At 41.8% G+C, this 26,770-nt stretch overlaps 1 protein-coding gene and 1 pseudogene across 1 annotated transcript; one reads left to right on the top strand and one right to left on the bottom strand.

Annotated features, from left to right (window-relative positions):
* Positions 1-1,971: 1,971 nt before the first annotated feature.
* On the bottom strand, positions 1,972-26,493 carry IFNGR1 (interferon gamma receptor 1). The gene is made up of 7 exons (XM_058671152.1): positions 26,373-26,493; positions 16,180-16,294; positions 14,416-14,582; positions 13,814-13,986; positions 12,882-13,062; positions 4,845-4,972; positions 1,972-3,084 (listed from the first exon to the last, which is right to left on the bottom strand). Exons 1-7 carry the CDS (start codon positions 26,455-26,457, stop codon positions 2,515-2,517), a joined length of 1,419 nt encoding a protein of 472 aa, XP_058527135.1. The 5' UTR covers positions 26,458-26,493; the 3' UTR covers positions 1,972-2,514.
* On the top strand, positions 19,713-19,985 carry LOC105941947 (small ribosomal subunit protein eS27-like; annotated as a pseudogene).
* Positions 26,494-26,770: the final 277 nt, after the last annotated feature.

Here is a 26,770-nt window from a genome sequence, read left to right as displayed (position 1 = left end):
GTACATATAACCGGCTAGAAACTCGGTGTTTATTCCTATCACCGATACAAAACATAAAATAAAAAAGGAACTTTATAAGAAATCGACATAAACCATAAACTTGATGAGCAATGTAAAACTTGAATAGAGAAAATTCCCCACTCTTACAGAACATTCAACTTGAGAAAGCACTGGTTATCCCTAAACATTGTATCAGGTCAGTACATTGCCAATAAAAATCCCAAAAGGATGTCACAACTTGGAGTGAAACAAAATAGTTATTGTTTACTTGAAAAAAGTTAAGTGCTAAGAAATTTGAGCAGTAAGCACTGCAAATACTTAGCAGAGCCACAAACATGTACCCATGCATTAAGGCAGGGTGAACAATGAACTATGCCAGCAGTACTAGCAACTTGGCAAAAGTGACCCTTGAATTCACACAGGAAAGTTGTATGAGCTAATAAATAGTGCTGGAATAGCTAACTTGTCAAGGGAAAAATATGTTACTTTGTGTCCCTTAAAGCATGTCCAAGTCCTAACACTTGGGGCCTGCAGATGCAATTTTGCTTGGAACATCATCTTTAGTTCTTGCAAGAGATGGTTTCCAGGATCCCTCTCAAGATACTAATGTGCATGGGTGCCTGAGTCCCTTATATGAAACGGGGTACTGTGGGCACATGACTTAACATACATCTCTAGATTACTTGTAGTACCTCATACAATGTAAAAGCTAAATGTTAGTAGTTGTTATATTGAATTAAAGATTAATCACAAGAAAAATAATGCAGCCATGTTCAGCACAGATGCAATTTGCTTTCAAGTAGTTTTATTCTTACTTGAATCTGGGTTATGGTGTTATGGTGTCCAAGGATACACGCCCTGCAGAGACAGTTGGCTAATTGCTGTGTCTTAGCAAAAGCCACCAAATCCAGAAGACATGGGCGTACTGGATTAGAGTGAGCATTCGTCCCATGATTTGGACAGAGAGAAACTCAAAGAAAGGCACATGACCAAAGAGACAGCTACAAATCAAGGAATGCCAAGGATTTGCAGCCAGGCCCAGGAGCCAGATACAAGCTGTTCCAGATAAATCTGGCCATGCCCAAATCTTGGTGTCTAATACATTTTTGCTATTTGAAGCTACCAAGGTTTGTCACAATTTTACGGCAGCTGTAGGAACTAAAGATAACACAGCTAAATTCCTAACTCACTCTTAGTAAGAGACAAAATCTGGATAGGAAAAGAATTACATGTGAAAGGAAACATTGTTCCCCAAAAGTGGATGAAAATTATTATCTTCTTGAGGTAGAATAGTTTTAAAGAATGTAAGAAAATGGATAAAAAAGATTTAATAAACATCTTAAACATTGACATATTCTAAAATTAACGTGTGACCTGTGACATATAAAGGATACATTCATGAAGAATGACATAAGCAGAACACAAAGAAAACGAAGAAGGGCAGGATCTGTCAAGACTTGGAGGAAAGGTAATAATCTAATATGGGAAATATGCACAACTTTACCAGTGAATAAAGAAATGCAAATGAAAGCCTCAAAATATTTCCGTGTAAGACTGGTAGGTTAAAGTCTGGTATCAGTCAGGGTTAGCTAGGGGAGACACGCAGCTCCTTTTTTCACCTGTTCTGACACCTCTGGTGCCATCCTTTTGGTTAGCAGTAACTATGACTCCAGCCCTGGTATTCTAGTCATTTCCATGGCTCATCCATGTCTCCGTTTTTCCTAATTCATGCACTTCTTTTGTGTTTTTGGTTGTTCTGCCAAAGGAAAATTCCGCACATGTAGTGACATGTCCTGGTGTCATCACCTTGTATCTCAAAAAAAAAATCTCAAAACAAATGAGCACAGCAGGTACACTGCAGACAGCAACGGGATGAATCAGCACCTCATTCTGAAAACAAATACTGGAGAAAAAACTACTCTGGTCAACTATGAAAGACTTCCTAAAGGTTTAAATACATCAAAACAAAAATAGGTTTTAAAATATTTTATTTAAAAATCTCTAGATGATAGCTTCCACAAAAATATATACAACTTTTTACATCTCCTATTAGTTTGAATTTGAAACCTAATTTGAAAAGCTCTAGACATGTCTTCTAAAATTAGGTGTCTGAATCCTATATACATAAATGTACATAAACAAATCCCACACGGAGGCACGGAGAGGAAAAGCATCCACTGTGTCTTCCAGTGGTGAGAAAGGACCCTGGCTTATCACCCGATCCTGGGACACAGGGGGCCTGAGAGCTTTCACAAGTTAGTGCAAACCCGTCTACGCAGGAAGCTTTGCAAGCCACAGCAGTATTTTTTAAAGGGGTTTTTGTAGTTTTCAGACCATTTGTTGACAGTGCAAAATAGCATTTTTACATTTTCATCTAAATCCAAACACTCCATTTGTTTAACACCAGCTAAGACACGATTTCTGAGAACATGATTTTTTTTTTCCAGGAAATCAAAGCAGAAACCACCACCCAGGAATGGTTCAATTTCTCCCTCTGGTGCATCTTCGCTGGTGTTAGGAGAACTCTTTGGAATCTGTTGTCAGTCTGTAGCCAATCAGGGACTCCTTGGGGTCCTCACCCACGAGCAGATCCACCATCACATGCGGTTTATCGTAGCCGAACGAGCTGGGGGTGTTTCTCAGCAGTGGTGTCTCCTCTGCTTGTGGCTTTGCTTCCGTAGCATTGTTGGGGGAGAATTCTGAGTTGGACAGGCTCTCCGACTCCACTACACCACTGTCAGAACCATTCTGCGAGGGGCAGGAGTTGGAGGTGGTGCTGCAAATTTCCGACAGGTTGCTGCTTGAATGGAAAGAGCTCTTTCTCTGTGTTGGAGTCAGGGGCCTGGCAGGGACCACGTCAGAAGCAATTTCTTCGGTAATAACCGTTACTCCAGAAAGTTCCTCTGTGTGCTCTGCTGGCGCCAGACTCTCTGCCTTGTGTGTGCCTGGATCCTCATCTGGAGACAACTGCTCCTCACAGATGACCTTCTCACCTTCGGGGACCAACGGCTGGCTGGAGGTGATGAGTGACACGTTTTTGGATTCGGGTTTTGTCTCACTGGAGGCATTTTTGACCACAGAGAGCTGAGGGGGGAAGAAACGGTTAAACTTCAGTGGATCGCTAGAAGGCAAATTTAGGATAACATCATAGAAGCATGTAGCTGCCTTTTGACTTCTTTTTAACGAAAAGTATTCTATTGAGAGTAAAAACAAATCTTTAGGATTTTTAAAAAGTCAGCCAGGATCTCACCAGTAAGCATTGCTTTTTCTATATTATTTGCCGCAGGTACACGTGTTATATTTGCAACGGGAGCACTGTTGCTTATTTTTATATCTTATTTTCATTATCTGCCATCATTATTATAATTCCCTGTGGCTCATCTTATTTCTTTGCACTGATGATTTTTTTTAACAGATGTCAACATGTTTTGAGTTTTACTAGTTACAGACCGTGCCGAATATTGCATGCCTTCATAACAACGCCTTTTCTAGAATGGACTTCCTGGAAAGCAAGGAGGAGAAAGCACCATGACGCTGTGTGCTCAGGGACTCATCTCGCCAGGGCTCCCTTCACTCCTCTTGGCACTGCCAACAGTTACTGTCAGCTTTCCTTCTCTAGTGAGTGCAGAACTGCAGATGGCAAGGTGGCTTCGTGCGCGCTTCCTAGTAAAGCTAAGGAGCAAACTTCATATCGGAGCTCTTTCTCTGTGTTGGAGTCAGGGGCCTGGCAGGGACCACGTCAGAAGCAATTTCTTCGGTAATAACCGAAGCAAATTTCACTGAGCCCTTTAAACCTTGTAGGTAGTATTCTGGTCCTGGCGGATTCAAATAGCTATCATTCTATCAAAAAGACTTTAGAAGGTCAGATAGTCTCATTTTGGGCCATTTTTTTTCCCCTTCTTTAGAACGACCATCATGAACTATTTCTGTTTCTAAAGTTCTTGCTGAGCCTCAGTACACACTGTCCCTTAGCACCTAAAGAAACTCCAGGCTGTCCATCAAGCTTGTGCTGGCATGCTGCTTCTGGAAGAATGCCCACAAGCCCCCAGTGCCCAAAGTCCTTCCTGGCTGCAGCAAGTCTCCATGCCTGCCTTTCTCTCAAGGCACTCTTCCCTCACTGCACACTGATCACTTCTTGTCAGGAGCCATGTACTATAGCCACACTGAAGCCATTTTGAATATAGACCTATGGGACAGTGGAAAAGCCCCGGTTGGCTAGATGCTTGGGAAAGAGGTTATGAAACTAATCACACGCTTAGCTTCAATTGTTTCTAACAACTGTTTTAGAATGTGATTTATGCTGTACTTACTGACATCTTGTTACTGATTACCTATGCTATTGTTGATATGTTGGTTACTATTGTTGATATGGTGGTTGCTCAAGAACAATCGGTCTTGAGACCATGGCCTGCGTTCCAGTTTCTCCTTCCCTCCCTGAGCCTTATTTACTGAAGAATACAAAAACCCTCAGTTGAAATCAATAAACTGACAGCTTGATCAGACCTACTGTCTTGCTGTCCATTCTTTGTGTCTCTTGTCCAGTCATTCTCTCCTAGGTGGCTGCGACCCCGTTGACTGTCCTACTAGAAGGGACAACTTCTTCCCATTAGACTTTAAGCTCCTCACCAGCCTTGTCTGGTTTTGCCCTAAGAAGTAAGAAAGCTCCTGGTACACAGTAAGAACTATGCGTTTTGGATATATGCAAGACTGATCTATGGCAGGTGGAATGCTGCTGGATATCGCTACATTTCAAAATCAAAATGTAAGACCCTGCCCCCCAAAGGTTCACCTTAACATTTAAAAATGTGCTCCCATAACCACAGAAAAACATTGAAGCACATTACCAAGGACTTAGGTAACATTATGTTTTTCCTCTTAAATGGATTTATCTTCTTCATGTGACAGCACACACACACCAGGATCAGTACAACAAAGAGCAGGACAGCAGCAACAACTGGAATCCAGATAACATCTAAAAAAGGAAAAAAAAAATCACAACTGAGATTTAAGACAAAATACTGCTATTATTTCTATCAAGAACTCTTAGCCTTAACAACAGATGTGCAGGTTACTTAACTAATATGGTTAGAATGCTAATTAACACTAAAACAGACACAGGCAATCTGAATGGGAAGAGAGATAAAGAAACATGGGAAGAAAAGAAAGAAAAAAGGGAGGAGAAAGAAAGAAAGAAAGAAAGAAAGAAAGAAAGAAAAAAAGAAAAAAAGAAAAAAAGAAAAAGAAAAACAGGTATTTGTAATAGAATACCTTCTCGGTTTCCTAGCTCTGTGGTTCTAGAATGCCTTGGGACTTTGCTGTCATGACTATCCCAAAGTAGTTAAAACAGCTTTTGCACAAGAATTTCCTTAGAGTCAGAAACACAGAGTGCTTCCAGAGTTATGCTTTCCTTCCATTTCAGAAAGCAAAGGAGGACCCAGCGTGATGGCTCAACTGGCTAATCTTCCCCTTGCAAGCACCAAGACCCCAAATTAGCCTCCCGGTTCATGTTCTAGCTGTTCCATTTCCATTGAGCTCCCTGTCTGTGGTCTGGGAAAGCAGTAGAGGATATCCCTGGGCCTTGGGATTCTGTACCCAGGTGCAAGACCAGGAAGCAGCTCCTGGCTCCTGGCTTTGGATAGGCTCAGCACTAGTGACTGTGGCCATTGGGAGTAAATCAGCGGATGGAATATTTTTCTTTTTGTCTCTCCTTCTCTCTGTCAACCTTCTTTTTCAGTAAGAATAAATAAATCTTAAAAAAAAAGAAGCAAAAGAATTCACTTTTTTAATTATTCATTTGCAATACAATCAACAATTGCAAAAAACATGTAAATAACCTAGATGTCCATTGAAGGAGGACTGGATAAAGAAACAGTGGCACATCTTCTGTATGGAATACTACTCAGCTATTAAAAAGAATGAAATTTTACCATGTGCAACCAAATGGTCAATGGGAGACTATTATGCTAGGTGAAATGAGCCAGTCTCAAAAGGACAAATATTATATATTCATTCTTTTTTTTTTTTTGAGATTCTAGAACTAGTTCATCTCTTTATTTTTTTCTTTTTTAAAATTCATTTTATTATTATTATTATTATTATTTTATAGTACAGTTTCATATTCCCTTATCCCCTCCCCAACTCCCTCCCTCCCCAGTTCCTCTATATCATTACTAACATATAGTTCTTCATACTCAGTCATATGTCCATCATTGCGGGCATGGACAATGGCAGAGAGTCCAGAATCCTATCGTCAAGATATAGTAAACAGTTTCATTGTAAGTCCATCTTTGTCTGGAAGTAGAAATGCATACCACACTACATCCTCACATCTGCATGTTAGTCTCCATTTCACAGCTACTGTACATTCCCTTAAATGAAAAGTCATGTTTCAAATCAACAATAGAAAGAAAAGAGGAAATTTACAATGCCATGAAGTTAAATGACATGTTACTAGATATGATAGTCTACATTACACAACTACTGTACATCCCCTTAAATGAAAATTCGTGATACAAAATCAACAAATAGAAACTTACAATGCCTGAAGTTAAATGACATGTTACTAGATATGACAGTCTCCATTACACAGCTACTATACATCCCCTTAAATGAAGAGCCACAAAACAAAATCAACATCAGGGAGAAAAAAGAAATTAACAACACCAAGAAGTTAAATAAATGACTAATGTGTAGCTGAAGAAATGAAAATCAAGAACCTTCTTGAAGAAAATGATGCTACTGTATGATATACGAGTCATTGAATGATTTAATCAGAAGGAAGTGTTTTGAAGAAACTAACAGAAAACAACAAAACCCATGTGATACAGTTTCCGCTAATCTTTGTTGAAGTGTGTCTCCTCCAGACAATAAGCAGATGGGTTTTGTTTTATAATCCAGTGTTCTACTCTATGATGTTTGATTAAGCTTAAGCCATTTACATTCAGAGTTTAATATACATGGGTGTGACATTGGTCCTGTCATTTTAGGAATGGGTTGTTCATTGGTTTAGCCTTCTGTTGTCATTTTACTGGGATGTTCTTCCTGTTTGCCTTTGGTTTTGGTAGGTGCTATTTCTCTTCTCTGCCAAGAGAACACTCTCTTTTTTTTAAAGATTTATTCATTTTATTACAGCCAGATATACACAGAGGAGGAGAGACAGACAGGAAAATCTTCCGTCCGATGATTCACTCCCCAAGTGAGCCGCAACGGCCAATGCGCGCCGATCCGAAGCCGGGAACCTGGAACCTCTTCCAGGTCTCCCACGCGGGTGCAGTGCCCCAATGCATTGGGCCGTCCTCAACTGCTTTCCCAGGCCACAAGCAGGGAGCTGGATGGGAAGTGGAGCTTCCGGGATTAGAACCGGCGCCCATATGGGATCCCGGGGCTTTCAAGGCGAGGACTGTAGCAGCTAGGCCACGCCGCCGGGCCCAAGAGAACATCTTGAAGTATCATTTGTAGGGCAGGTTTGGAAGAGGCAAATTCTTTTAACTTTTCTTTACTGTGGAAGAATTTTATTTCATTTTCAAAGACAAAAGAAAGCTTTGCTGGATATGTTATCCTGGGCCGAAAATTTTTTTCTTTTAGAACCTGGATTATGTCACTACATTCTCTTCTTGCCTATAGAGTTTCCTGTGAGAGATCTCCTGTGAGCTTAATTGGCATTCCTTTATATGTCAATTGATTTTTTTTCATGTGCACATTTAAGGATCTTTTCCTTATGTTCAATTGAAGAGAGCTTGATGATCATGTGTCTTGGTGAAGATTGTTTTTGATCAAGCCTGTTGGGAGTTCTGTGCCCCTCCTGGAACTTGTTTCCCAATTCTTCCTCTAGATTAGGGAAATTTTCCTTTATTATTTCATTAAATACATTTGCAAACTCAGCTTCTCTTTCTGCACCTTCTGGGACTCCCATAACTCTTAGATTTGGCCTCTTAATAGTGTTTTTCAATTCTTGAATACTTTTTTTGGCCTGATCCAGCTCTGCTTCCAGCTTATTTGCTTCCCTCTGGTGACAGGAAATACCTTTCAATTCTGAGATTCTTTCTTCTGCTTGCTTCATTCTATTTTGGAGACTCTCCACTGTACTCTTAATTTGCTCTACTGTGTTCTTAATTTCTGATATACCAGCCTTGATTTGCTTTATTGCTTCCTTAAATTCTTTGAACTCTTGCATGAGCTTCTCATTGTTGATCAGAATCTTTAAAATGAGTCTTATGGATTCTGTGTGCCCCATTTTCTCGATGTCTTCCTCAGTTAACTCTGAGATTGGCATAGGGTTTTGCTCCCTTGCAGGAGAGTTTTCGGCAATATTCATTGTGCCTTTGTTTCTTCTTTTGCTCTTGATCATTGTACTTCTGGTTAGCAGAGTCTTCTCCTTGGGGCAGGTTTCTAAGCTGTGTCACCCACAGGGCTACAATGCAATTTTACTTATTGCAGTTGGTACGCAACTTTTCTTGCAGCCACTTGTGCCACAACCTCCAGCAAGTTCCAGGTCTGGGTTCTTATGTCAGATTTCCACTGTGGTCTCCACAGCCCCAGCTCTTGGCTCACCACTCACTACCTCCTGTGATACCGTGCTGAGGCTGCACCGTTGTTTCTGCAACCTTTCTCCCACTTCTGGTTGGAGCAGGTCCCAGGATTAGAGAGACACCAGGTGTCCTATATAATTAGGTTGTTGGTGGCACTGATCTTGCTGGAACCTGTTGGACATTAGGTCTGGGTGCCACATGGACCTATTTTGACCCGTACGATGACACAGTCAGTATTATTTTCCTGCGGGACCAGTGCAGTCTCAGACCTCAGCAAGTTCTCGTGAGATCAGCACATGCGCAGTTCACTGTTGTCCCCTGCAGTCCCAAAGCTATTGCCACAGTGCCCAAAATGGCACCTGCCGTACAACCACTAAGGTTCTTGATTTGCTTGTCGTCAGATCCGAGGGCTATCCCAGACCTGCCCTGAGTGGAACCCATAGAATGCCACGTCGTTGCAGTTCACCCAGACAGAAATGAGCTCACTCCTAGCTCAGCGCATGCTCAGTCCTCTCCCTCGCCTTTTCCTCTGTATGCAAAATGGCGCCCAATTCAGCTCTAGGGGGCTGACTGGACTGTGAAATCCACTGTTCTCGCACTGCCCATCTGAGATCTGCTGCTCTGTCTCTGCTCCTGGTCAAATCAAACGGACCAGCAGAACGGACATTTCTTTGTCTGGGTTCACCACCCGAGCTCCCAGTGAAAGTCCCTTCCCACCTGGTTGCTGGTGGAGTTCCTGCTGCTGTGGAGTTCAGATCGCCGTGCTGGAATATCAGTCTCTGCAACACCACACCGTTGTGTCCACTGCTTTCCTGTGTCTGTCAGTCTCCAGGTGCCCCTCTGCTGTTGTTCTGTCCTTTCCTATTTCCTGAAATATGTCCTCTCTGCTTCATCCTGGTTAAATGTTTTTCCATCTGTATAAACGTGTCCTTACCCTATTCCGCCATCTTGATTCTCGTATATATTCATTCTAACATAAGACAATCTCCATTGAGAATGCAAAATAAAAATGAAGGTAAGGGCCTGGTATGACAGCCTGGCAGTTAAAGTCCTCGCCTTGAACACACTGGTTAAAGTCCTTGGCTTGAGTGCACCAGGATCCCATGGAGCACCAGTTCTAATCCCAGCAGCCCTTCTTCCCATCCAGTTCCCTGCTTGTAGCCGAGCAAAGCAGTAGAGGATGGCCCAAGACCTTGGGACCCTGCACTTGCATGCGAGACTCTGAAGAGTCTCCTGGCTCCTGGCTTTGGATTGGCTCAGCTCCAGCCACCGTGGCCGCTTGGGGAGTGAATCAATGGACGGAAAATCTTCCCCTCTCTCTCTCCTCCTCTCTGTATATCTGCCTTCCAATACAAATAAATAAATCTAAACAAATAAACAAACAAAAACATATACTTGTAATCTCACAAATGAAGGATGTAATGGAGATGAGAGTACCAGGAATCAAAGAAGATTCTACAGCTGAAAAAAAGTAGATCCCCCAATGAAACTGCTAAATATACCTAGACAACAGAATTTTACACCTTCTACCGTTGCCTATGCCAAGAGTGTCATGACCCATGTAAAGAGTAGAAAGTTGAAGTTAAGACTATACCTGATAGACTATTTTAGTATAAAACCCAGGGGACAATGGAGAATATTGTAAATGTCCCTTTTAAAACTGTTTTTGGTATATCTCATGGGTTTTGATATTTTTGCTTTTATTTTCATTTTCCAAAAAAAGTTTTTTTCCCTTATTAATTTCTTCAGTGACACATAGGTGTAATACACTATATCATGTCCCGATGTGAAGAAGCAAGGCAGGATACAACTCTACTTTGAAATCAAAGATGGACTCCCAGTGAAACTGTTAAATATAGCTTTATAATAGGATGCTGGACTCTGCCATTGTTGATATCTACAATGCCAGGATACACTAAAATAGCAGAGTGATGGACTCAGGACTATTTATGAAGGACTATATTATTGAAATAATATAGGGGAAATCAGTGCAGGAGGGGGTGGGATTTGAAAAAAGAGGCGGGAAAATCCCAGAGCTTATGGAACTGTATCATAAAATAAAAAAAAAAAATTCAAAATAAAAAAAAAGATAAATCTTGAAAAAGAGAGACAGAGAGAGGTGAAAGAATTTTAAAATCTCTGTCTTGAGGGGTGGGTATTGTGGTGCCCTGGGTTGGGCTGCTGCCTGAAATGTCCATATTCCATCCATGGGATGCTACTTCAAACTCTGACTTCTCTACTTGTGCTGTAGCTTCCTGCTAATGCAGCCAGAAGGCAGCAAGGCCTCTGGCTCCTGCCATCCACATGGGAGTTCTGCATGTATCTTGGCTCCTGGCTTTGGTCTGGAAGCTCAGGGGACCAAAACCAGTAGATGAAAGATTTCTTGTTTTCATTCTTTATCTTGCTCTCTGCCTTTCAAAGAAATACATAAACTTTTTAAACAATCAGAAATTCAAAATTTAGAATTAAAACACTTTGCCCCATTCCTGAGAATTTTCAGTGACACTGATTTATTTCAAGATTACAAATACTTATACAGATGCACAGGTGTGCACACCTACACACACGCACAGATGAATGCTATACAGGAATAAAGTCCCCTTGACTGCAGGTGAGAACGTAAGAATCATGTAAAACAGGGAAGGACTTACGTCAGAGTGCACACTTCTATAATTACCACTGTATATTTTGTTCTCATTCTCATCTAGATTTTCACAGCACAGTCTTCAGTATGACTTTGCCTCAGCTCTTTCCTTCCAATGAGCAGTACCCACACGTTACGAGGGCCTTCTGTCTCCATCATGGCACGGCAGTGCCTCTAATGCCTATTCCAAAATTATTTCTTTCGGGTAGAAGCTGTGGACATTTCTACTTAGTGAACGTTTATTAACGCTCACTACAATACAGGAAAAAAAAAAACCCTTACTCATTACAATAGTAAAAGAGAAAATGGAAGTGTAGCAGATTTAAGACAGCATAGGGAGACAGGCAAGGAGCACTGTTAGCTAGCCATGCTGGTGCCACCAAGTGGCCATGACAGAGCCCTGCTTTGGGATTCACACACAGAACAAAAGCTAAGGCATGTGTATTATTTTAAATGTTGTGCATCACGTAGGGTTTTATTTTCCAAACAGCATAATTCAACTAAGCACACTGCATTAATTTAAGTCAACTACTGCAAGCTTTCACATAATGGCTGAAAAGTTATTAGTATCAACTTTTAGGTGTATTAACTGATAGACAGTGAAAACCTGTAAATTATCTTAAAGGTCCAAAAGCTGGAACATATGCAGTAAAAATAATGCATTTCACATATTGAAATAATCTACACATTCAAAATCTTAATAAATTGTGTGAAATTAATGGGAAATGTTTATAATATATTCTTAGAGCAGTACACAAAATTATACGCATGTAAAATTAGAACCATGGCTCTATGGGAAAATTAAAGAGAAAGAGGACAGAATCAGGCCGTGGCTAGGCGTTTGGGACAGAGTTTAAGGTGCTGCTTGGAATGCCTGGGAGCGGCTGAGTCAAGTCCAGGCTGCTGCGCTCCTGATCCATTTTCCAGCCAATGCACATCTCGGGAGGCAGCAGGTGATGGTTCATGTATTTGCAATCCTGCCACCCACATGGGAAACTGGGCTGAATTCAGGGCTTTTGGCTTGGGCCTGGGGCAGCCCAGTGGCACAGGCATTTGGGGAGTGAGCCAGCTGATAAGATGGAAGATTTGCGCTCTCTCTCTCTCATTGCTCATTTTTCTGTCTCCATCTTTCAAATAAAAAATCCCACGAAACTAGATAATGAGTTATTAACATTTCATTTTTGGATGGTCGAAACATATTATTTTGCTTTATTCTGGCTTTTTTACATTTCAAATTGTCTCTATTGAACATTTAATTGCCCACTTGAGGATGCCAGTTCTAAAGTAAATGTATCCTTCCAAAAAAAAAAAAAAAAGATACAGGCAGTGATTTTAAAATGTTATAAAAGCTATCACTAATCCAGTATCCAAAAGAATTAGTGTTTGTTCATGAAGATAGCATGTTGCAAGCTTGATGTAACAAAATGAATTCAGGCTTACAATGCAGACACTACTCACACCGCTCTGCGTGTTTATTACACTATTTCTTTTTCTGGGTCCAAGGCTATTGAGTGACTTTCCACCTTGGTTGGTTTGTGTTTGTTAATGCCTGAGAAACTTCTTTTTAATGTTGAACTTCTCTTGAAAAATAGGACATCTGAATATGTTTTTAATTTTTATTTAAACTGCAAATAAATCCATCTCTTTTCATATTGCTCTCTTTTAGTGGTCATTCTCTGGATCTAGAGAAACAAATGGCAAGAACTTACCTTTTACACTGTCATTGATGATGGTAACACACACTTCCTTTGACCTCTCAGTTGTAACACGCCACCTAGGAGAGACGCCTTCGATTGAAATGCAATACTCAGAATTCAGCGAGGACACTGGAATACTTAACTGGCACTCAACGCAATCGCAACCGTCACCCACTGGTTTTTTATCTGTGCTCTGTATGGGGAAAAAAAAGGCAATGAAAATGCATGCCTTCTTTCAATCCGAAAAAGAAATCATATTTATCCCCGTCAAACATCTTCAGAAGATAGGTGTGATGAATACTGGACATGTTTGACCACAACTTTGCTGTCAGACAAGAAGTTAACGTGCTGTTTCAACACAGGAGGATGTGTGTCAATTAAAATGTTTCTTAGCGGAACTCTGGAGCTTAAAACCTTGAGCAGCAGGGATGTTCACTGTTAGTTACCTGCATTTTTTTTTTTGCATACTATTAAGCCAACAGATGGCAACATCGTGGAGAAAGGATGGAATAGAAAGAATAACTCTCAACACTAGTGTCAGAATAACATGTTCATGGTTATAGCATTAACTCTTAAAATAAATGATTTAACTTATAGTTTCTTATCATTTGCCATCACTACCACAAGGAAGAGGAAAATTCAAATAACCTTAACTCACCAGCAGAGAAAAGGAAATATAAAGGATACAATGCTAGATTAGGGCCACACTGTTGAATGAGGTCGATAAAACTTCAAATGTATTCCCTTGGTCTCTGAGTAACTAATTCCACACCAGTTCCCCCTTAGGACATTTCAACATATTTTTTCTTGCCAAAATCAATGATCCACAAGAACTGCCTGAATATTTATAAGCATTCTACTTTCATTATACTACATAAAGAAACAACTCAAGCCAGCTACAGACTAATTTTCATTTTGAAGAAAGATAAAAGAGAACTGCATACCTTACTCCCATTCACTCTTATATACATATAATAATCAAATGAGTAACAAGTATCGTCTTCATCACATATGGGTCCCTTCACTTCTCCATTGTGCACAACCAGAGGATGAGTTATATTAGTAATGATTTTGTCTTCTATCCTTGTAACATTCAGTGTAGGTGGTCCAATCTTTCCTGGGGGAGGGGGTGATTTTTTAATTAGTGCTGCTTTTGGAATTTCACAGTATATTTCACGTTGTTATAAAAAAAAATCAACAAATGAAACTACTTTTTTTTGTTTCTGTTGTTTCAAAGCAGAGCCACCCTTTAACCACTTCACAAAGATCTAGAAGCTATTCCAAGTATCCTTATTAAAGAAAACTTTAACAAATCTCAGGCAAGAAATACCCTCATCTTCAAGTTTAATTTCTAGTTCTACAGAAGTCTACAGCAATACAACAGCTGCCTCCTGATCCTATGAACAAAGGTACTGTTTAAATTCCTCCAAATGCTGCTTCGGCATTATGACCATCCTTAGCTTCAGTGATTAAAAGCAAATATATACATTAGTCATGTACACATGCTTTCAAATTTCAAATTCATACTTCCTCACCTTCTACTCACCTTGCTCACACAAAATAAATTCACTTGACTCCACAAATGCAGATTCCTCTTGTCCAATCCTAGCTTTAACTCTGGCCCAGAGAGGATATGATGGATCATCGACTTGGTGAAAAATATTACAATAATGATGAGAGATATTATTGCAGGCATCTTTCCACATGGCACTCCTAAAATAAAGAGGAATAAATAAAACAAGCAGCTTTTATTACCATATAAGCCTGAACCATGTCAGTTGGTGCTTTGTTCCTCACTCACAGCACAGAGCTGGTAGGAACATAATTCAAAAGAATAAGTAGGAAGCCCTACTCATCTGCTAGAAATATGGCTCATCTTAAATCAACTGAAGTGAGGGTCACGAGCCTCCATCAGTTGAAAGTATGAGTATCATTTAGATTGTCCCAACACTAAGGTACTAATAGGCTCCTGCTTACTGGACGCCTTTCCAACAGAGAGTCGTTTAACATATAGCTTGTAATACATTCATCTATTTTATGACAATAAATTATTAAATAATATATTTTATGATTTATGACATGCCTAAGATTTTCATAAGTTTTTCAATATTTGTAGACAACATGGGACATTTTTCAAATTGTTATAAAAAAAAATCCATGAGGGGCCAGTGTGATGGCTCAATTGGCTAATTCTCCGTCTGTAAATGTTGGAAGCTCATACAGGCACGGGTTTGTGTCCTGGCTGCTCCACTTCCCATTCAGTTCTCTGCTTGTGGCCTGGCAAAGCAGAGGAAGATGACCCAAAGCCCTGGGATCCTGTACCCCACTGGACATCTGGAACAGGTTCCTGGCTCCTAACTGGCTCAGCTCCAGCTGTTGTAGCCATTTGGGGAATGAACCAGTGGATGGAAGATCTTTCTGCTTTTCCTTCTCTGTAAATCTTCCTTTCCAAAAGAATGAATAGAAAGTTGTCTTAAAATAATCCACGTAGGGCCCAGTGCAATAGCCTAGCGGCTAAAATCCTCGCTTTGCACACCTGGGATCCCATATGGGTGCCGGTTCTAATCCCGGCAGCTCCACTTCCCATCCAGCTCCCTGCTTGTGGCCTGGGAAAGCAGTCGAGGACAGCCCAAGGCTTTGGAACCCTGCACCCGTGTGGGAGACCCGGAAGAGGCTCCTGGATTAGGATTGGCTCAGCAACAACCGTTGCAGCTGCTTGGGGAGTGAATCATCTGACGGATCCTCCTCTCTGTCTCTCCTCCTCTCTGTATATCCGCCCTTTTAATAAAAATTTAAAAATCTTTAAAAAAAATCAATGTAAAGGCAGCTCTATGCAGCTCAAACCTGTGTTGTTCAAAGGTCAACTGAAATATAAATCCCTTCACAATGAAGATGTTCCATTCAAAATTTAGAACCTCCACAAACCAAATCTAAATTGTTAAAATTTGCTTTTTAAACAACTTTAGATCCATTCAGATAGATATTACTTAATTATACACTCAAACACATTTCAGAGACACCTAACAGCTGTCAGAAAACTACACACACACAAACACACACACAGGAATACTACATCGTAACTATCAGCTGCGGCTGCCATGTCTTTGATTCTAATACATTAGTATTAGAATTAGTGGTACTTCCCTGCTTGAATACAAAGAGAGGCAGGATGTGTTTTGCAGGAACTCATTGCATCTGGGGCGGTTCAGGAAGTTCATCACACGGGAAGGAAGAATGATTAAAGGACAGCCCAGAGTGCAGGACTGTGCAAGAGCTCAGATACACACAAGGATGAAAGAACAGAACTCACTCGTAGGTTTTCACTTGCACATTAAACACAGGTGTTGCTGATGTGTTCCGGTACTTCCAGTACAGGATGGGGTTCAGGTTATAGGACTTAATTATAAGATTGGTTGGCACAGGCACTGTAAGAGATTCAAAAATAAAATAGGCATTAGTTAAGAAATGATTATTAACACTACAAAGCCTTCTTATAAGATGCTATGTTACTCCAATATGTGTCTGTGGAAACATCAAATTCAAAAAAAACACAGATGTTGGATTGTTTAAATTAAGAGTAGATTCCTAAAAATTTATTTCATTGAAAATATACAGATATGCTCCGATTTCAGATTATGGAAATATCCTTGTGACATAAGGGAAACAAACACATTGAATAGCCTAAATTTGAAATGCTCACTTCCAAAAGTACTTCAGAATTTGGAATTTTTCAGATATTGGAATATTTGGGCATAGTTGAATGCTCCCAATCTGAAAATATGAAATCTAAAATTTTTCAAAGTCTGAATCTTTTTGAACATTTCCTCAAAAAGTTTTAGTTTTCTGAGCATTTCAGATTCCGTATTTCTAGATTAAGAATGCTTACCCTGTATTGGCATGATACAATGAATTCCCATAATGTTTAGAAGTTTTTATAAATAAATGCAATGACTACTGTAACAATAATTTTCAATTCACTTAATCACTAGAATCTTTCATATTTGAATTCATAATTCTACCCAATGTCTAAAGAAGTGGCTATCCCAGTAATACGTAATGCCATTCTTACATATCAGCAGGCTCTCACCTCAATATCCAGTATTGATACATCCCAAATGTGTTTTTGATAGCACAGGGCTGGATGCCTAAAAGCTAACTGAAAGAGCTTTTGACCACTTCAGTCGCATCAGCATTTTGCTGTTTGAGGTGCTATACTTTTTTTGTTGTTTTAGTTTTTTACAGAACACTCTTACTGCCTTTGCTCTTTGAAGCTATTTTGGAATAGTATTTCTCAATTATACTTGGAAAAAATCACAAAGGAACTGGCAGAAGTCATTTTAACACCTTCTAGTCAGACACTTCAAAAAATCATAATCTTATATCAGATGTAGCCGTTTTCCTCTGCTCACGCATCACTCTTTGTAAAACTGAACACACACACATCTCACCCCTTCCCTTGGCTTCTTCATGAATGAACAAAAAGGTATAGACAGGTAGTCACAAATTTAGTCAATTCTGCCTAACTGGAAAACTTCACCAAACATAATTTACTAACACAAAAACAAATAAGTACAAGCAGACAGATTAATGAAAATGTAGCCAAGTGCAGCGGCTTTCAACACAGCTTATCACCACCCTCAAAAAACCATGAGAGCCAGAATTCTATGGTTCTTTTCCCTTCAAAATCTTAGATGATAAAGTTTACGGGTTTACAGCAAGTAGATATGCCTTACTGGGAAAATCCTCCCTCTGCTGAACATTAAAGAGTGCGGGTACTTTCCTGATTATATTAACATCAAATACTTAAGATGCCAGCTTCCTGCTGAAGGAAACTACTATATTTTTCTAAAAAGTAAATTTCCAACAGTCAAGAACACACTGTTTCAAAGAACATCCGTGGAGAGAACATCAGAACTTCTCTGATTTTGGTAGACTTCTAGCGCCATTTTTTTTTCCTGGTAATTTTTCCTTTATAGCAGAGATTCTTCGTAAGGGAGATGTTGTCCTCCAGGATACACTAGACAATACCTGCAGGTATTTCTGGGTCTCACCATGTGGAGGTGGCAGAACTGACATCGACAGTATAGTGGCCAGGGATTCCTGCTAACTAGCCTATCATGGACAGGCTAATACTCTAGAACAAAGAGTCTCAAATGGCAAGAGAAACCCAGATTTGCTTATTCATAATTTTCAGGTGTGTGTGTGTGTATACATCTTTTTTTAGGAGGAAACACTAATTTAGACCAATATTATATGTCTGATGCCCTCCAAACGTGATTTGGTTATTGCCAAAATATCTATATTCCATAGCACTTATCAAAGTGCTGGGGAATACTTTACATTTAAAGGTTAAGACCACAGAGCTTGGTAGGGATGGAGATGTCTCCTAGATTCAAATATTTTAAACCTTACCAAAGAGACTTATCTATGGTCAACAATTATACAGCTATGCTTTGCTATAGATGGTTCCTGAAACACTGCTGACGGCTGTTGGCACCTGTTATCTTTGGCTCTAACTAGCTTCCTTACACGGGAGCTGCAAAGTCTGGTCTGGTGCAACAGCCCTGGCTTTCTTCTCTGATTTTAGTAGACTTCCCACAGCCATACACAGCTGCGAATACTAGGATTCCCTCAAATTACCTCTCCCCACACACACCCCTTGCCTGATTCCTGCTGTGGTATGGCTGCACTTCAATTTCCTGGAAGAATCTTGTTCTCCCCCCAAATACTACAACTTAAAGTTTAGGTGGAAATAAAAGCTCCTTCCCACTCTACAGCTCAATTCAACAACAATAGCAAATAACACTCATATAAATGCTCAAAACCTTGAAACTAAGTAAGGGTCATACTTGATAAGAAAACTCAAACTGAACCTGAACTTGCCTCAGCAGCCATGTCTTAGTTCTCCCATCCTCTGCCTCTGGAGGGGCTGAGAATTTTCAAACTATCAGGTCCTGGTTTCTTTTTGTTTGACAACCCTTCCCACCAATAATCTGCCTGGGTTTCATGTTTTCGACAGGAAGCAAGAAAGCAGAGCCTTTCACAGGGAGCTTGGACCCTTGGCAGCTCATCACTTTTTGCATGCTGTAATACAATGTTCCAAGGAAGGTGTTACATTTTCTGCTACTGTATCACAAGGCAATTATACAGAAAGCATGTCACTTTCCTCATGCCCTATTTTTAACTTATTCTCATCAGAAATGACTTTATAACTGTACCTATTAATGCTAAATTTGTTTGAGGAAAGGCGGACAAAAGTCAATCAACACACCAGAATACCAGATAAAAACACACTGGTGGGCCCGGCGGCGTGGCCTAGCAGCTAAAGTCCTCGCCTTGAGAGCCCCGGGATCCCATATGGGCGCCGGTTCTAATCCCGGCAGCTCCACTTCCCATCTAGCTCCCTGCTTGTGGCCTAGGAAAGCAGTTGAGGACGGCCCAAAGCTTTGGGACCCTGCACCTGCGTGGGAGACCTGGAAGAGGTTCCTGGATCCCGGCATCGGATCGGCGCGTACCGGCCCGTTGCGGCTCACTTGGGGAGTGAAACATCGGATGGAAGATCTTCCTCTCTGTCTCTCCTCCTCTCTGTATATCCGGCTTTCCAATAATAATAATAAAATCTTTAAAAAAAAACACACTGGTAATTTGGAGGCAGCTCTTGAATCATATATTATAAAACCACAAGATTAGATTAGATTAGATGCTGGAAGCATTTAGCTGGTTGTTGATAGGAATCCATCCATGTTTCCCATAATTTGAGTCAAAGCCACCCATGCTTAGGGCAAGGACAAAAATCACAGCTTTCAGAGCAATCAAGAATGACCAGGGCCTTTCCTGCAGTGACGACCACCCCACGTGGACACGCCTCTCGCCAAGGATCTCCTGCATCCCTCTCCAGAGGAGGAGAAGAGAAAACGCAAGAAGAAATGCCTGGTGCAGAGCCCCAATTCTTACTTCATGGATGTCAAGTGCCCAGGACGCTACAAAATCACCACTGTTTTTAGCCACGCACAAATGGTCGTTTTGTGTGTTGGCTGCTCCACTGTCCTCTGCTAGCCCATGGGAGATAAAGTGAGGCTTACAGAAGGATGCTCCTTCCAAAGGAAGCAGCACTAAGGCACCCTGAATCAAGATCAGAGGGAGATCGTCCCAATAAACATAAACACACTTTGGATACAAAAAAAGAATGACCAGGGTAGGAGAAAGAGGCTTCGGTGGATCACAGCAGATAGCGATTACAGGATTAAAAGAAAAACTTTTGAATATTTACACTAGAAGATGTAACTTATGTAACTTGTGGTTTTAAAGTTACCAGAAGGAAAACCATACCGTGACTAGATGTCTGCCTGATCTTGGTTGTCTTTGCCAAAATCACATGTTCAAGAGACATGAGTAATTTTCCTAGAAGTTTCACAATTTTGTAACTTGAAGTTTCAATGGCTGCATATCCGGAGGAAAACAATTCAGAATTACCAGAAACTTATCATATATTTACATTGTGTAAGTAAACACATATGGAGCAGTAGCAAAAGAAAATTATGATCAGCTACACTTAGATTTTGTTAGGATGACTGGGTGAAATAAAATAATTTTAAAGGTTTCCCAATCTATTGAAAATGCTCAGCTGCACACTCCTAGGCATCTCAGTTGCTTCTGGAAATGGGTTCAGAATTACGTGGTGCATCTTACTTGCACAACAAAAGCCTAACTCACAAACCTCCTTCAGATCTCTCAGCCAAGGATTTAATATATCCACTCAGAGGAGAGCAGAATCAGCCTTTCCCAATACTCTAAAGACAACAAGAAGAGTTTTGGTGAGAGTCAAGTGTCTCCTCAGAACATTGATAAACCAAGAAAAAAAGGATATGAAAAAAAGAACAAGGGAGAGGACAGACAAGATGGCTGACGCACAGCATGTGGTGGGGCACCAGGATGTCACATAGGACCAAACAGCAGCCTCCAGGACAGCTTTGCCATAACTGCTGCTGGTGTCAGGTGGAAGGGGACCATCTACAGACACCTGCAGTTTACAATATGGAGACAGAGGTAATTTGCTCTACGTGGGTGGCAGCAATTAGGGCTATTAGCTAGGCTCCACCCCATAACTGTGCCACCTTTGACGTACAAAGATCGTACAGCTACAGTGAGTGGAACTATGGTAGGCTCAAAGCCAAGGGTTCAATGAGGTCTCTTTCTTCCTCAAAGTTCCAAAGCTGGGTCACGACCCCCTAGTGTCCCCCACAGTCTTCAGGACTGAACCTGGTTTAGCATTCTCTCTCTCTTCAGGCCCTCCCTCCCCCTGTGCCTCCTCCCCCTTAAAAGGTAGAACCCAGAAGTATTGGGATATATGTGAATGGAATTCTCTCTCACAACTGGGAATGCTGTGGCCTTAGACTGAACTTTCAACTAATTACCCTGCTGGCAGAATCTTTAACTCAAGCCACCTCCAAGTTGAGGTGGATCCAATAAATACAAATGTGCTCAGCCACTTTTTGTGACCCGAAACCCAGGATTTTAGTCTTGTTCCTATTGGTCTAATTTCATTGAGGCTGGCACAAAATCTGATTGGACCAGACTAGTTCCTGAGAGAAGTAATCCCTCAAGACCTTTTAAACTAGTTCATTCCGAGTTGAGAAATTTTTCAGGAACTGGAAAAACAAAAAAATAGAGCTTTGAAGTTTACAAAGATAGAATAAAGGTGTTAGAATATATTAGTTTTCAGTCTATTTTAAATTTCACATATATATATAGATAGTTTTAGTTTTTAAAAAGCTAGCACTTTCTCATATGTAACTAAATCAATTTGGCATTTAAAAATACATTTATTGAATTAGCAGTGCATATTATTAAACAATAATCATTGACATATATTTAAACTTAGTAAAGAACATGCCATGTGTTCAACTTTTTAATTATTTCAGAAAATCATCCTAGGTATTATTATACATATTTCACCACTGAGAAAACAAGGCTTAGAGAAGTTATGTAAAGACTTAACAATATGCGAAGTTTTACTTCTTTTAAATAAGAAATACTGCTTATGGGCTTTGTGATTAAAAGACTTTTACCTATTTATTTGAAAGTCAGAATTGCATAGAAAGAGGAAAGATTTCTTCTGTCTGCTGGTTCACTCCTTCGATGGCTGCAATGGCTACGGCTGGCTAGAGGCCTGGAGCATCTTCCAGGTAGCCCACGTAGGTGGCAGTGATACCATCTTTCATTACTTTCCCAGGCCATTAGCAAGGAGCTGGATTGGAAGTGGAGCAGCTGGGACTCTAACTAGCACCCATATGGAATGCTAGTGTCACAGGCAGCAGCCTTAACCAGTGAGGTCAAAATGTCAGCCCCTTTTTGTGATTTATTTTTAAAGATTTATTTTGATGTGGCTGATATGAAATGATGTCAATCCAAAAAATAGTAAAAAAAAAAAAAAAAGTAATTTTCTTTGATGGTTTAATCATATTATGTCCCGTTAATAGGATTATTTTCTTTTTAAAAAATGATGTGTTCAAATTGTATGAAAGGCCCTTTCTTTGATGATGATGGTCATGGTTTTTATTTGCCAATTTGTTATGATAATATTTTTGTTGATTAGATAGGTATTAGAAAACAAACTAACCTTCCACTTAAGGGATATAAAATATATTGTCATGACGCATTATCATTTTAAGTTTTGCCAGGCAAGACTTAACAACATTTTGTCAAGAATCTATCTTTATTTATGTGTTAAGCTGCTTTATAATTTTACTTTGTATGTTGCTTCTATTATTTTTGGTATTTGAGGTATAATAATAACATATGTTAAAAAAAAATTTATTTTATTTTTATTGGAAAGACAGATCCACAGAGAACAGATACAGAAAGACCTTCTGTCTGCTGGTTTAACCTCTAGGTGGCCACAATGAGCAGAGCTAGGCTGATCCGAAGCCAGGAGTCAGAAGCCTTCCCCAGGTCTCCCATGTAGGTGCAGCATTCCAAGGCTTTGTGTCATTTTCCTCTGCGTTCCCAATCCACAAGCAGGGAGCTGGATGAGAAATGGAGCTCCTAGGATACAAACCTTCACTCATATGTGATCCCAGCAGATGCAAGGCAAGGATTTAGAAACTAGGCTATTGCATCAGACCCTTTTGTGATCTTTTCAGTATGAGGTAAATAACCTCCATAAATAAGGGGCAAATGATTCTTTTTTTTTTTTTCTCTTTTTCTTCTTTTTTAAACAAACAGATAAACACCCATTCATGTATTTGAAAGGCAGTGCATTAGAGAAGGGACCGATGGAGACAAGGCCAGAAAGATCTTCCACCTGTTACTTCACTCTCCAAATGGCCTCCACAAACAAGTCGGGGCCAGTGGGGAGGCAGGAGCCAGGAATTCCACACAGGTTCCCACTGTGGGTGCCAGGGGTCCAAGCACACTGACCATAGCCTGCTGCATTCCCAGGAGCATTAGCAGGAAGCTGGATCAGAAGTGGAGCAGCCGTGACTGCAAAGTGCTCTTGGATATGGGCTGAAGGTGTTACAAGCCGCAACCAAATACTGTGCCACAAGGCTACCCTGAGACGCCTGCTTTCTGATGCCGTCGTCAGCATCTGTTTCAAGCAATGTCGTGGTTCTTATATACTTGCAGAATTTTGTGATGGCCACTGCAAGATTACAACAATTTCCTTAAAAGGAAACACATCTGGTATTTTACTAGGCAATGAAACAATGAATCAAATAAGACTAAATGCATTATCGTGAAGTACTGCAAAGTACTTAAGAAACTTGGAATCTCTGATATAAAAACAGCATTCAAAGAAAACAATAACAAATGCAAACTCCACCCTGGCTGGGGAGAGGGGAGAGTCTGCTGAACTGAGAGAGTGGACAGAAGTACCGCTGACACAGCACAGCGGCCTGTCCAGTGCCCTATGTCTGGAGGCAGGCCCACCCAGCTCCTCAGCTGCATAGTGTGTCTGTGAAGTGGAAGACACAGTCACTAGGGGATTCAGGTTCCCTTAAATACGCACATACTACTTTTATATGTAAACATGCTGTCACAAGTCACATGTAGACTTCATTTAACAAAAATTCACGAAGGCCTATAAATGTAATGCAACACATTCCCAAACATTTGCATCTTCTACTTCCTGTTTCCCTGATTCTACTGGTCCCATGCCTTAAGATGAACTTCCTGCAACAGAGTGTCGACATGAGGTGTTCCGACCAAATGGGAGACTGGGAAGCTAAGCGAGAGAGGAAAGGTGGTACTTAAAGAGTCTTTCTGCCCTGTTCCCCAGAACTTGCAGCTTCCATGAACACTAAAAAGCACAGGGAATACAACAAAATCGAGGGAAACATGGTGAAAACTCCAGAGGAATGTATATGAATGCCCTCACCAGCCTCATGCAAAATGTGTATTATGCACAAACCACACATGAATTTCAAAACTTTGGGGCACCAACATAAACAGATTTTTTATATTCATTTTCTCACAGACCTTTTGCACTTGTGTTATATTGAAAATACACTGAAAAAGAAAACAAAAGGGAACTCATGGAGATTGTTGTTCATAGAATGGTGAGGTACGCAAGCCCTCTGCAGACCTTCCCACGGGAGGGAGGCAGGCAAACCCACACCCAGGGCAGGCTTCCAGGACATGCCAACTACGGTTATTAAGAGGGTAGGGGGAACTCAGGAGGGTCCTGACGTCTGAAGGCAAGGCAAGAGAGCCAGCTTAGAGAACCAGAAGCCTGAGTCATCATTCTCTGCCCCCAAGCAGCCTTAACTTGAAAATTGAGTCACCCTTCTCTCAACCCACACACAGAGTCCAGCTGCCTATGCCAGGTAAATACTCCTTCTGACTCCTTCTGCATGTCAGCCACCGTGCCTTCTTCCCCAGATTCCAGCAGCAGCCTCCTCCCCGGCCTCCTTTGTTTGCACCTAACTCCTTCCTCTAACTAGCCTACAAGATGACTGGTCTTTCTAAATGGCATATTGCATCTTCCAATAAAATCGTTCATTTTTGTGAAAGGATCCAGCTGCCTAATGACTTGCCCAAGGCACTATGGGCACAGTCCTTTGCTTGGATGGGGGTGGGGGACTGCATCTGTCTTCTTTCAGAACACCACTCCTCTCAGCCCCTGCGACAATGGGTTGTGCTTGTGAGCTGGCACCTGAACCAAGCTGGGTAAATCAGAGCCTTACTATGTTTAATTAGAGCCATATGATGTTTAACACAGGCTTGGGCTCTCTGAACTAACACATTTGACATTTTTGCTTAAGTTTGCAGGAGCTGTGCCTCTTGAGCTTACTGTTGTACACAAGGCACTTCTCGCCTTCCTCTGCAGCTAGTCTAGCTTTCCTTGAACCCTCACACACAATGATAAAATGCTTAAAAACTCCACTAATTCAACACCCTGCACACAGAGATCTCTCTGCATCAGAGTACCAAGGTTGCACCCCCAGAGATCTCTCTGCATCAGAGTACCAAGGTTGCAGATCATGCCCTTACTAAAGTCTTTCTAGATATCCAGCCCCTAATCACCACAGATCCTAGCACCCCACACTGCATTCCAGTAGCCTGTGCCCAAGTTCAACCTCTTATCATATTGCATTGCAGTTGCTCATGTGGATGACTAACCTGCCCTACAGCACGGCAACTAGTAGAGTGGTTAAGAACTTAGGACTCTGGAGGCAAACTTCTGGCTCCCAACCCAACAGCTGGTTGGCCAGACTTCTCAGAACCTTCAACTCTCATAAACAGAGACACATAAGGTGCTGAACTGCCAGGGCTGTTGTGACAATCATTCTCTGACAACAAGGTCTACTAGTGCTTACAACTCCTAGCTGCTGGGCTTCTTGGAAGTAGGCACTTAGTCATCACGACAGACTGCTTCCCAGCACTTTGCAAACCAAGGAAGGGCTGGATATGAATGGGATACAGTTAACAGAAGCTAACGTAAAGAGTCACGACACGGAAGCTTCAGGCCACATTTTGCCCAGGATTAAAGAGCCTGGGCCTCGCTGGTGGCTTCTAACCGGGAGATGCCACACAAGATGAGGAGTGTGCATGTGCAAAGACAGACACTGATTTCTCTCCCACACCCTTACTCCCAGCTTTGGAAAAGCTACCAGGGGCCTCCGTTTCTAGGGCACGTCGCCAAGGAGGCAGCTTAAGATAGTCTGGAAATTCAAGCATTGCAGCACTGGTAGACCTCGGGCCAGAGCGCCAGCTACTGCTTCCCACCCCCCTTTACAACTCCGGGCCCACGCCCCGGCTGGCGATACACACCAGGAGCGGAGCGCACCGAGGCCAAAGGCGGACGAGAAAATCACAGCACTTCGGAGCCCTTTCACCGATCGCCCCGAGGGCCGTGTGGTGCTGGGCTGCCAATGGCGCACAGAGGCCAGATGTGTCAGCGTCGGGACCCCAGCGGCCGCCCCGGCGCAAGGCGGGGCTCCCCGGCTGGGGCGCGGCTCCCACGCTCCCCTCTCGTCTCCACCCGGCCGCGGGCGACAGTACCTGAGGACGGCTCCGGAAGCGAGGTGTTCCGCTCACCGCTGCTCCCGACCACCAAGAGGAGGACTAGGATGCCTGGGAGAGCCATTCAGGCTAAAGACGGACGCCCGGGCTGCCCGGAGCGGACCGCGGAGTCCCGTGGCGCGGCCCTTGGACCTGGGACTGCGCGTCACTTCCGCGACCGGGGAACCAAACTTGAAAGGGAGGCGGAACTAGACGGGGGCGGGTCCAGCACGGGGAGGCCGGGCGTGGGCGGGGAGGCCAGGAGAGAAGGGATCGGGTGAACCCGATGATGACTTGGGGTCCCGGGATACGCGGAGAACGTGGGCGCAAAGGTTATGTTCTTTCGGCTTGACCCCGGACTTTGAGAACTTTGCCAAAACCACAGCGCAGCTGAGCGC

This window comes from Ochotona princeps, chromosome 1, assembly GCF_030435755.1.
Source record: "Ochotona princeps isolate mOchPri1 chromosome 1, mOchPri1.hap1, whole genome shotgun sequence".
NCBI lineage: Eukaryota > Metazoa > Chordata > Mammalia > Lagomorpha > Ochotonidae > Ochotona > Ochotona princeps.
This window is presented reverse-complemented; position numbering and strand designations above follow the sequence as displayed.

Coding starts and splice junctions, on each gene's coding strand:
- IFNGR1 (XM_058671152.1), bottom strand. CDS start 26,457: ATGGCTCTCCCAGGCATCCTAGTCCTCCTCTTGGTGGTCGGGAGCAGC. Junction 13,987..14,415: donor ATTTATTTTGTGTGAGCAAG/GTGAGTAGAAGG, acceptor CCCCTCCCCCAG/GAAAGATTGGACCACCTACA. Junction 13,063..13,813: donor TAAGAGTGAATGGGAGTAAG/GTATGCAGTTCT, acceptor TTCCCCATACAG/AGCACAGATAAAAAACCAGT.